Below are 12,725 nucleotides of genomic sequence, written 5' to 3'. Positions count from 1 at the left end.
AGTCACTAACAGTTCATTAAAATCCTAAAAATTACACTCTTATAATAGAAAACTATTAAATTTAAAGCCACAGATTGACCCCAGAAGAGTGATAGTGGGTGCTTCTCACCCCATTCTCACCAAAACCAGAAGCTCTGGAGTTCAGGGATGTCATAAATTTCACGTATGTAACAGAGGTATACAGAACATCACACCAAATCTCTAAAAAAGTGGACATCTTTCTCAGGAGCTCAGAGAATTTCTTCAAAATAGATCACATATTAGGACATACGTCAGGTTTCAACAAATATAGGAAAAGTGAAACACTGTCTTCCATTCTATCTGCCCACTATAGTGTAAAACCATGATGATGGATATAATCATCAGTAGAAACCACAGAAAGCACACAAAATATGGAAACTAAACACCACACCACTGAATAACTGCAAGAATGAAGAAATCAAAAGGGAACTTGGAGAATTTCTAGAATAGAATGCAAAAGAAAAACAACATACCCAAATCAATGAGACAAATGAAGATAGCCTTAGGAGCAAGAGTATGTAGCACTATATATCTATATGAATGCCAAAAGATGTAAAATTAATAACTTAATCATCCTCATGGAGGCTTTAGAAAAACCAGAAAAAATAACACCCTTCCTCAAGTAGACAGGAATCGATAATCAGAATCAGGGATGTAATTAATGAAATAAGAAAGATTAAAAAAACAAAAACCCCACAAATCATCAATAAAATGGAGTTGGTTCATTAAAAATACTAAGAAAATTGACAAATTGGCAAAATTAATTAAAGGAGGACCCAGATTAATAAAGTTAGAATCAAACAGAGACATTACAACAAATACTGAGGAAACTGCGAGATTCATAAGGACAAGCTAAGGAATCTATAGTCCAACAAACTTGAAAATCTAAGAAAAAGGATGAATCTTTAGATATACACAATTCTCTCTCTCTCCCATATTATACATATTAATATTATATTTAATATTATATTAATATTATATTAATATTATACATATTATAAAATTTACTAATGCTAAATCAAGGTGAAGTATATAATTTAAATAGACCCTAACACCTTAATATGCAGAAGTAGTAATTAAAAATTTCCCAAATATCTGGGCATCGTGTTCACACCTTTAATTCCTGAACTCAGGAAGCAAAGGCAGGTGTATCTGTGAGTGAGAGGCTACTTTCAAATACATAGGGACAGGAAGCCCACAGCCAACATTATACTAGAGAGAAAACTCAAAGCAATTACACTAAAATCAGGATCATGACAAGTATAACCAGTCTCTTCATACCTACTCAACATAGTTTCTTGAAATCTTCCTTATGATAATAAGGAAAGAGACAGAGATAACTGTGCTGCAAATTAGAAAGGAAGAAATCTGTCTCATTATTTATAGGTCATATTATTATAGACATAAAGCACTCTGAGGATTCCATCAGGAAACATGTACGACCAATAAACATACTCTGCAAAGTAACAGGACACAAACCAACTCATAAAACCCAGCAGCTTTTCTATATAAAAACAACAAACTCACTGAGAAAGTAATCATGCAAGCAATTTCTAATTCATAGTGGCCTCAAAAATTCTTGGAATAAATTTAATTAGGAAAATAAAAGATTTGTACAATGAAAACTTTAAGACACTAAACAAAAAAATACTAGAAGATTGAATTAATGGATTAATGTGAAAATAATCATGCTATTGAAAGCCATATGCAGATTATAAATAATGCATATCAAAATTTCAATGAAGTTCTTTACAGGAATTGACAAAATAATCTTAAATTTCATACTAATAAGCAAAAGTCTCAGGATAGTTACAATGATCTTTAACTATAAAAAAAGGTGGTGGAGCTGTCAAAACACACATTTCAACATATAGTACAGAACTATAGTAATATAAAAACAAGTTAGTATTAGGATAAAAACCCGACTTATTTGTTATTGGTATAGAATTAAAGACCCAGATATCAGTTCACACACCTGTACCCACCACTTATTCATGGTGTGTGTGTGTGTGTGTGTGTGTGTGTGTGTGTGTGTGTGTGTGTGTGTGTGTATCTGTGTGTTTGTATACCATTTCCTATGTAGGAGGTCGGAGAACAACTTGTGTGAGTTGGTTTCTCTCCTACTTTTAGCATTTTGTCTAAGCTCCACCCCACACTTACCTGTCAACAGTCAGGTGTGCCTGACTCACTATGAAAGTGGCTGCTCTCTTGCCTTCTTGCTCCTGCTCTGTCTTCTCACTCCTTCCCCCCCCTCTCTCCATTCCCCTCCCCCCTCTCTCTAGGTGTTCATGGCTGGCCTCCTCTGCTCTGCTCAACTCTGTCTCTGTCTCTGTCTCTGTCTCTGTCTCTGTCTCTCTCTCTGTCTCTCTCTGTCTCTGTCTCTGTCTCTGTCTCTGTCTCTCTCTCTCTCTCTCTCTCTCTCTCTCTCTCTCTCTCTCTCTCTGACCCTCTTAACTCCCCTCCCCATTCCCTAAATAAACTCTATTCTATACTATAATGTCTTGTAGCTGGTCCCTCAGGGAGAAGGGATGGCTCAGCATGGACCCTCAGAGGTGCCCCTTCCCCCACACCTGACTGTACATCCACCAAAGACATTCCTTTTCTCCTTATCTTTTTATAAACTGTTTTAGTTAGGGTTTTATTGCTGTGAACAGACACCATGATCAATGCAAGTTTTATGAAGGGCAACATTTAATAGAGGCAGGCTTATAGGTTCAGAGTTTCAGTTCATTATCATCAGACAGGAACCTGGCAACATCCAGACAGGCATGGTGAGGGAGGAGCTGAGTTCTACATCTTCACCCAAAGGAAACCAGACACATGACCAAAGCTGCTGAGATCTGCTGTTTGCAGGAACTGGAACATGGTCTCCTTGTTTTATAACATTATCACTAGCTTCCTCTTTTATAATTTTTCCACTGCCTGAACTTGGTTGTCCTGGATCTCACTCTGTAGATTGACCTTGAATTTAGAGATCTGTATGCCTGTCTCCTGGAATTAAAGGTTTGTGCGAAGTTGCTAGGAGCTAAATTATCTGGGTGGGGTCTTGCTCCAAGGTAATTACTCCCTTAATTCAGTTTAATATCCTTGAACATAGGATTCAGCTCCATTTCACCTCTGGGTGTCCCTTTAATACTCGAACCTTATATTTTTGTATTTCTCCTTTCTCAACTTCCTTTTTTTCATTAAAATGCTCTTCAAGAGACTTAACCAGAGAACAAAGTCTATGATGGGCATTTCTGAGACTTCCTTTGTCAATGCAATTATTCTGAGTCTTTTTACCTTAGCTTTAGGCAGACTCTTCAGCCAAGGGTCAAAAGCACCCACATTCTTCACAAAAATACCACAAGAGCAGTCTTTACAGAACATACAGAAATTCTTCTCCTCTGAAATCTCTTGGGCCAGGCCTGCACAATTCAAATCATTCTCAGTAACAAAGACTTTCACATTCCTAACAAGATAGCCCATTTCCAAATCCAAAGTCCCCAAATCCACATTCTTCCAAACAGAAGCATGATCAGGTCTATCACAGCAGTACCTCAGTCCCTGGTACCAACTTGTCTTAGTTCAGGTTTTATTGCTGTGAGCAGACACATGATCAATGCAAGCTTTATAAAAGACAACATTTAATAGGGGCTGGCTTACAGGTTCAGAGGTTCAGTCCATTATCATCAAGGCAGGAGAGTGGCAGCATCTAGGCAGGCATGGTGCAGGAGGAGCTAAGTTCTACATCTTCACCTGAAGGAAGCCAGGAACAGACTGTGCATCCTTAGGTAGCTAGGAGGAGAGTCTCAAAGCCCACTCCCACAGTGACACACTTCCTCCAACAAGGCCACATCTTCTAATAGTGCCACTCTCTGGGCCACGCATATGCAAACCATCACATAAACACAACAGCTACCATTTGGGTTTTGGGTATCAGTATCAGTTCACTAGGCTTGGCAGAATGTACTTTTCCCCATTGTATTATCACACTAGCCTACAGCAACTAATTTTTGACAAAGTAGTCTACAATATACACAGGAGAAAAGACATCATCTTCAATAAATGGTGCTTGTTCAACTGAATGACTGCATGTACATGCAGATATAGAAGTAGTAATTAAAAATGTACATGTCTCTCACTTCATGCAAACTTAACTCCAAATGGATCAAGAACCTCAGTACAAGACCCAACCCCCTAAATTTGATAGAAGAGAAAGTAAGAAAGGGCTTTATGAACAAAACTGTGATATCAAAGGAATTAAGACCAACAATTAATAAATGGGATAACAGTAAACTCAAATACTTTTATACAACAAAACAAAGCATCATTCAAGTGAAGGGGGAACCTACAGAATGGAAAATGGTCCTTATTAGCTATGCATCTGAGAGAACATTACTATCTAGAATATGTAAAAAACCGAAAAAAAAGCCCTAAAAGTTAAGAAAATGAATATCCCATTAAAAATGAACATCAAAGCAAACAAAATTCTCAAAAGATGAACTACAAATGGCTGAGAAACATCAAAGTGAAAGACCCCCAGAGTGGGGAGACCCTCACTCAAGTCTTGGGAATGACTCGACCCCCAAGAACTCACGAGAGATTGTCCTTGCTGTAATTTACACGAGGTTTATTGATAGGAACCAGTGCACTGGGGTCCAGACTTGTATCCCACGCCAGGGCAGAGGACTTCGACCCTGAGTAGCTGGGAGAAGGGGTATTTAAAAGAAGAAACCACAACCCAAGTGGGTAGGGATGGCATCATTGGAAAATGTTGAGAATACCAGTGAAAAATCACAAGGAGAAGCTTCCTGTTTCTCAAGATTGTTTTCTAGATTGTAATCTAACTTTATGGTCAGCTAGTTCCTGGGACAGAGTCACTGAACTGGCTAACCTACAGTTTTGGCTCTACTCTATTTGCTAGGGGATCTGAATTTTTCCTGGTCCTTCAAAAGATTTAACATTCTTAGTTATAATGGAAATGCACATTCTAATTGCCTTGAGATTTTATATTATTCAAGTAAGAACGATTAAGATAAAAAAGCATAAATTATAACAAATGGCTGGCATGGTGTGATGGAAGGTGAATACCTGCTCTCTGCTGGTGGGAGTATAATGTGGTTAAGTCTCTGAAAATTCACACCAGGCATGGGGAATCCCGCCTTTGAGTGGTTGGTCAATGGTGTCCAAACAACTTCCAAATTGATATTAGGCTATTCTTCTTGCCTTTGGTTGCTTCCTGGAACTTGGAGGCAACACCATGTTGTTGAAGACATCACACGCATTAGACATAGGATTTGAAGAGGTGGAGATAGAACTTACTTAGAAGCCTTCCAATTTTGGAATGGAATCTGTTGTTAAGCCGATTCTTCTCTTTAACTAATTCAGAAAGAAGTAGCCCCTCGTCTTCCGACTTTTATTTGGATTTACATTTCAATTACATCCGCAATGACCCCATTTCTAAATGAGGTCATCTTTACAAGTAGCAGGGATTAGGAACCAAACCTATGTTTTACTGAAGAGTCAATTTGCTATTTAGCACCTGTTGGTTAAGGTTCACTTCAAACTTTGGCTTTTGTGAACAAAACTGTTAAGAAAATTTATGGAAAAGTACTTTCTATTATTTTGGGTAAGTTACCAGAATTGCACGAATGTATTTTATATCTTGTTGATGTCTTAGTCAGGGTTTCTATTCCTGCACAAAACATCATGGACAAGAAGCAAGTTGGGGAGGAAAGGGTTTATTCAGCAATTCACAGTGCTGTTCATCACCAAAAGAAAGTCAGGATTGGAACTCAAGCAGGTCAGGAAGCCGGAGCTGATACAGAAGCCCTGGCTTGCTTCCCCTGGCTTGCTCAGCTTGCTTTCTTATGGGACTACTAGCCCAGGGGTGGCACCTCCCACAATGGGCTAGGTCCTTCCCCCTTGATCACTAGGTGAGAAAATGTCTTACAGATGGGTCTCATGGAGGCATTTCCTCAAGGGAGGCACCTTTCTCTGTGATAACTTTAGCTTGCGTCAAGTTGACACATAAAACCATCCAGTATAGTTGACTTTGTAATAAAATGTCAAACTGTTTCCAAATTATGGGGCTGTTTCCTGTTGCACCATGTTGACAGAGTTTCTCCCCCTCCATTCCTCTGCTATAGTTATAGCACTGCTGTAACTCCCTGTGGCTTTAATTTACATATCACCAATGAGTAATGATGCAGGGTATAAGATTATGTATTCTTTTATTCTGTTCATGCGATGAATTATATTGATCAATTTAAGAATATTAAATTTTTTTATTCCTGGCATAAACTCGAAGGTTAAGTTGTCTTCTTAATATTCCTCTCTAGTTTTCTTATTCTTGTAAAGCTAGTATGAATTTCATGTTTCATAAGTAATCATTTTCATTACGACATTTTTGCATGTGCTTTGCTATATTTGAAATTCTAATAATGCTTTCTTTTCTAGTTTCGGTATCAGAGTAGTGTGCTTATGTAATGATTTCAAAACTATTCTAAAAGGTTGTGTAGAATTGGTGTTGTTTTTAAACAACGGAAGGAACTTCTCAGTGAAGCCATTTGGCCCCATTTTTAATACAAGTTTTGTATTATAGATATATCTACTATAGGTGTATATTTTCCTAAAGATAGAAATTAGGTTTTTTGTTTTTGTTTTTTTTTTTTTTACTAGTTTTGTAAATTCTGCTTTATTCTAATCTACTTACTCACCTTTTCAACAGACTCTCATCTTTGTGCCCCGTGAGTTATATGGATATGGGAGCATATTTCTAATTTTTAGTTTATATTCTTTCTCCCTTCTTTATGGGGAATATAGGTTATATATGCGTTGGACACTTCAGCCTTCAGTTTGCACATCTCTGAGTGTACAGTCTGTAAAGATGATGGACAGCTTTTGCATTCTCTTTTATCTTTATTGGTATGGGTTGCCTGCCTCCCTTTGCTTCTTTGTTGTTCTCTTTAATTTTTGATTTAGTTAGCTTGTCTGTGATCTGCTCTTGCCTTACCACAATCTTATAATAAGAAAATTTTATGTTACTTTTTTTTTACATTTTTTGGTATGTATTTTTATGTAGACCATAAGCAAATTAAGGATGAAGACATTTTGCATGTTCTAACTCCTCCCTAGAACTAGATTTCTAGCAATAACTCAATGATTTATAGAGGCACAGCTCTCTTTGACATCACATTTCATTAATTTTTAAACTTTTGCTTTTACACTTTTATCTTTTTGCATCTTAGGTTTTGGAAATGCAATTTCTTTCCCTATTAACTTGATCTGTGCACATTTAGCAGCTAATTCTCTGTGAGATTCTTCTTGCATTGGTAAGGTGGCAGTGACTGAAAAGCATAGTTATTCTCTACTCCATCATCACCAACATCCTTACAATCTACCAGCAACAGCTAGAGTCCTCTAGCTCTAATTTTTTGACATTTAATGATTTCTACTGTTGTTGCCATCTACTAACTAAAGAAATTATTTTTAACAATAGACGTATCACCTAGATAATATGGTGTGGGTTTTTTACCTTTGTTGGACAAGTAAAGTAAAAAATTTTGAGTTTTAAAGTAGAATTTTACAAATATAGCATTTATTTGAAATATTATTACAATTTAAATCTAGAATTTGATTATTTATTATAACAATCAAATATAAAACACATTTTATTTCAATTTGGAACAAAAAATTGCAGTTTAATGAATATCATTTGAGTCATTAATTTTTTGTTATTTTTCTTTTGTAAAATTATAAGCATGCTCTCTAATTTTTCACTAATTAACATGTTGGTTGCATTTTAGATGTTTAAGCTCCTAAACACCTGGCAAAAGTAAAATGAAGCTGTCGTAGGATACTGTGGCCTTTGCTATATTCACAGTGAATCATTTATTTTAGTACCACTTACATGCTGATGATTCAGTGTTTTCATTGTTGTGGGCCTCAGTATAATCTGTTAATCTGGACAGTTAAAAGAATGGATGCAAGATGTCTCAGATTCTTTCTGACTATTTTAGAGAGTAGACATAAAAATAAACATGTGAAATGTTTAATTCTGGATAAACATATTTTATCAAAATACTGGAAATTTCATGGAAGTTTTATAGTGACTCTCAGGGTTCAGGCATGACCAACAAGAAGAAATCAAAACTTTCTACCCTTATTTTGAAATTTACTATGAAATACTTTTAATTGCAATTAGTTTTGGAAATTATCTTAAGAATGTATAGAATCAAATTTGAAACCCAGGGTTATGACACTTTTCCAAGTGAGTTGAAAAGAGGTCATTTTTATCTGTCTTGAACTCTGTCTTTAGAATGGTCTGAGATAACATCGTTTGTTATTTGTGCTTCTACAGGTGGAAACTGGAAAGTTTCAATAATCACTAGTGACTTTCCAAATGCGGGGACCAGCTCACAGGTTTATATTGTGTTATATGGACATTGTAGGAGTTCAGCACCTATATATCTTTCTGGAAGAGATGGGACTCGATTTCAGGATGGACATGAAGACAAATTTACTGTAAGTCATAAAGTGTAGTAAAAACTCATTAATGAAATGATACAGCTGGTGGGAGCTTTGAAATGAGGGCAGTCAATTGGGGTCTTCCTATTAAACACCATATGTCTTGTAGGTGATCAGTTAAATTCATGGCTGTCTTTGTTCTAGCAGATTTACAAATAAATCTACCACATGGTAAAAAACAATAGCTAGAGAGAAATACTGTGTTTAATAGTCATTGTTTCTATATGACTAACTGTCATCAGAAATAATATGTGTTATTCTGCCTCTTTAGACAAGGTTCAAAGTTTAGGTAACATTATTAGGTAATGAAGTAAAAAGTTGTTTTCAAGATATTCCTTGTTTTTTACTTTTTACCTTTTGTCAAGTTATCAGATCATGACTAGGTATACTATGATCAGAATCCAGAAAGAAATAGAAGTAGAAAACATGAAGCAGGAACAATTAATGCCATGATGTTAAATTGTAGTTAGAAGTACCATAAATTAAAGTAAAACTTGGAATGAACCAAACAATACCAGAAGTTCATTATTTCTGAGTAGACATATAAGCTTGTATTATATTTGGTGAAAAGAATAAAATCACAGTTAGAATAAGGTTGGTTTTTTAAATATTTCCATATTCATAGGACATGCACATTGATATAGTCCAGAGAGTTTTGTTTACTATAACCTGTTTATTTGGCCTATATATTTTATTTTACAGGAATCACTGAAGTATTTGGGAACAATATTATCATTATACACTCTTTTTTTCATATGTTTAATATTAACTGTGTGATTTTTTTCTTGTATTTATGGTGAGTTTAAGTATTTGAAAAAGTCTTGCGAGGATGGGAGTCAGATGGCAAATTCCACTCTCCTTTCTGTTGACCATTATAGTCTCGCAGTCTCTCCTAAGACCTGTAGGGACTATCCTCTTATCATACCTCCATTCCATCAAACCTTGGCGTGGACCCAGAATTCCTCCTTTGCATGGAGCCTCTCAGCATCCCCTTCTAGTGCCTTTCTGTTCCTTTGTGTCAGCCCAAGTTGCCTAGAACACTTTTTACCTGGGGTATTCATTGGCCATACCCTGTAGGGACTCAGGTAGGGAATGCACACTATACTTCCTATCTTCCATTATGATCTCTCTATTTTCAGCCTGTTAACATTACCTGCTTACAGGTACACCTTCTCCCACCTCTACTCCATTCCCTGCTGACTCGAACTCTTAATTCAGACTTCGGATCCCCATAGGTCTTGAATCCCTGTTTCTTCAAATTATTCTTTGCCTTACTGCAATCTGCTTGTAGATTCTTTGTCCCACTGTACCTGTAACTTCCTGAATACCCTGACTCTTTGTGTGAACAAATTATCCTTAACTTTTTTACAACATGCTGCTCAGTTTCTCCCCTAGCCCACTTCCACATTCTCTGCAGATAATCAGCATAATCAGCAGAAGTACTCTCTACCAAGCAACTCATAGCCACCACAATTTCTTAAGGGCCAAGAGGGCAACAGAAACCAAGGAAGGGAATGCCAACTTAACAAAGAGAACATCAGGTATTGTCAACTAGAATTGGCTCAATTATCCCAACACCAGATGCCTAGACACTAGCACAAAACAGCAAAGATTAATAACTAAGACCATGGGCCTTCACCAGAACCCAGTAACCCTACTACATCAGGCCACGAGAAGTGTTATATAGCTGATGCACAAGGTAAGGATGTTCAAATAGCAATTATGACACTTTCAGAACCTTAAAGGGGATAAAAATAATGAAGCCTGTGAGTACACTAACAGAATGAAATGATAAAAGCAATGTAAGACAAGAAAGTAGAAATAGAATCACTAGAGAAAAACCAATCTAAAATAGAACTGAAAATGAAAAATTTAGGATATCAAACAAAACCCTCAGTGGTAAGCCTCAGCAACACAGTATAAGACATGAACATGGAAGAGAAAATCTCTGGCATTGAAGACAAGGTAGGAGAAATGGATACCTCATCAAATAAAATGCTAAATAAAAAAAATCAAGTATCAAGCATCCAGAAAAATCTGAGACACAATGAAAATATCAAATCTACAAGTAATGGAACTAGAGGATAGAGAAAAAGCTAGAATAAAGGCAGAAAAGATATTTTCAAAAAATGTATAGAAGAAAAATTTCCAACCCTATACAAAGAGGTACCTAAAAAGGTATAAGAAGCATACTGAACACCAGATAGGTATAATAAGAAAAGAAATTTCCAATGGCACACAATAGTAAAAACAATAAATGTACAGAACAAAGAAAAAATATTAAAGGTTGTCTGGAAAACAGATCGAGTAATGCATAAAGACAGACCCATTCAAAACCATCTGATTTTCAGTGGAGATTCTAAAAACCAGAAGGCCCTGTTCTATAGACTCCAAGAGATCACAAATGCCAGCCCTGACTATGAATCATAATATAAAAAGAAAGATAAAACATTCCATAATAAAGCAACATTTAAGCAGTATCTATCCACAAATCCAGGAGGCACTAGAAAGAAAACTTCAGTCTGAAGAACACCAAAGAAGGCATAATAAATAAATAGTCCCAAAACAGTAAATCAAAAGAAGAAGAAAAAAAAAACCTCATACTATAATAACAAAATTGATGATGATCAGTATTAATGGTCTTATTTCCTCAATTATATGCCACAGGAAAATAGGTTTAATTGAAAACAGCATCCATTTTTCTGCTGAATCCAAGAAACATGCTATCCTATCAAGGAGTGACATCACTAAAGGTTAAAAAACAAATGAAAACAATAAGCAAGCTGGGATAGGCATTTTCATATCTGACAAAACAGACTTCAAACCAAAACTAATGTGAAAAATAGGGAAAGACATTACATACTCATCAAAGAAAAAAAAAATCCATCTGGATGATATTCTAATTCTAAACATTATACACCAAATATATAAACACCCAAATTTGTGAAAGATACCCTACCACACAATTGACTTATGGATGTAGTGGGAGACTTCAATACCTTGCTCTCACCAAAGACCACAGACAGGTCATCCAGACAAAATCTAAAGAGAAATGCTAATAAGCGTAAGGATGACATAAGTCATTTGATCCTGGTAGGTATTACAAAGCATTTCACCCACACATGAAGGAATATATTGTCTCAAAAACTCATGGAACTTTCTCCAAAGTTAATCACATAGTTAGACAAAATGCAAGTCTCAACAGATATAAGAAAATTAAAATAATACCCAGTCTCTTACCTGACCACCATGGAGTAAAGCTAGACATAAACAACAGAGACAACCAGAAGCTTACAATTCATGGAAAGTTAACAACTCACAACTGAACAAAAATAGGTCAATGCAGAAATTGAGAAGGAAATTAAAAACTTTTTTTGAATTAATTTAAATGAAATCAATTGGGGAAACCAACTACTCTTATGGGTAGGCCTCATGCCCAACAATAGGTGGCCAAGACCAAACAAACTCAGTGAACTCAGTAGTATCTCTTCATGTTTCCGTCTATTAATTTTGTGCCAGCCCCCCCACGGAGATCATTTACACATGGATTATAGCTTCCAGTTTTGTGATTTCATGAAATTTCTCTGTGTGAGAATTTGTGTTTCTATGTCTACATGTTTCTCCTGTCCTTTCTTTGGTTCTTTTCATTCTGTTTGTTGGCTTAATCCTATTCCTGCTGAGGCCTTTTGCAAGCTCAAGGCCCCCCCTCAGTGATACACCGTTTCCAACAAAGATACACCTTCTAATCCTTCCAGAGGGTTCACCAACTGAGAATCCAGCATTCAATTATAGAAGAGAAATGATGGAGAAAGGACAATTTTCAGCTTTATATGGAAATAAACCCTGGATAACTAAAATAATCCTGAATAATTAAAGAACAGCTAGGGGTGTCACCATCCCAGATCTCAAGTTGTACATAGCCATAGGAATAAAAACAGTGGTGCATCAGCACAAAAAAACCCGACATTGATCAATAGAATCAAATTAAAGATGCAGACATAAGTCTAAACACCCATTATTATTGGCAAAGAAACCAAAAAAAAAAAAAAAAAGGAAAAAACTATATTGGAAAAAAAATGGCATCTTTAACAAATAATGCTGATCCAACTGGATGGCTACATACAGAAAAATGCTTATGATTCCATACTTATCACCTTATACAAAAACTCAACTCTTGATGGATCAAGCACTTA

At 36.0% G+C, this 12,725-nt stretch overlaps 1 protein-coding gene across 1 annotated transcript in view; it reads left to right on the top strand.

Moving 5' to 3' along the window:
* Positions 1 to 12,725, top strand: part of Rp1 (RP1 axonemal microtubule associated) — a 241,262-nt gene that overhangs the window by 34,714 nt on the left and 193,823 nt on the right. Inside the window, exon 3 of the mRNA XM_032890524.1 lies at positions 8,366 to 8,529. Within this exon, the coding sequence (XP_032746415.1) occupies positions 8,366 to 8,529 (164 nt within the window). The remainder of the gene's footprint in view (positions 1 to 8,365; positions 8,530 to 12,725) is intronic.

The sequence above is a fragment of the Rattus rattus genome, chromosome 1 (genome assembly GCF_011064425.1).
Source record: "Rattus rattus isolate New Zealand chromosome 1, Rrattus_CSIRO_v1, whole genome shotgun sequence".
NCBI lineage: Eukaryota > Metazoa > Chordata > Mammalia > Rodentia > Muridae > Rattus > Rattus rattus.
This window is presented reverse-complemented; position numbering and strand designations above follow the sequence as displayed.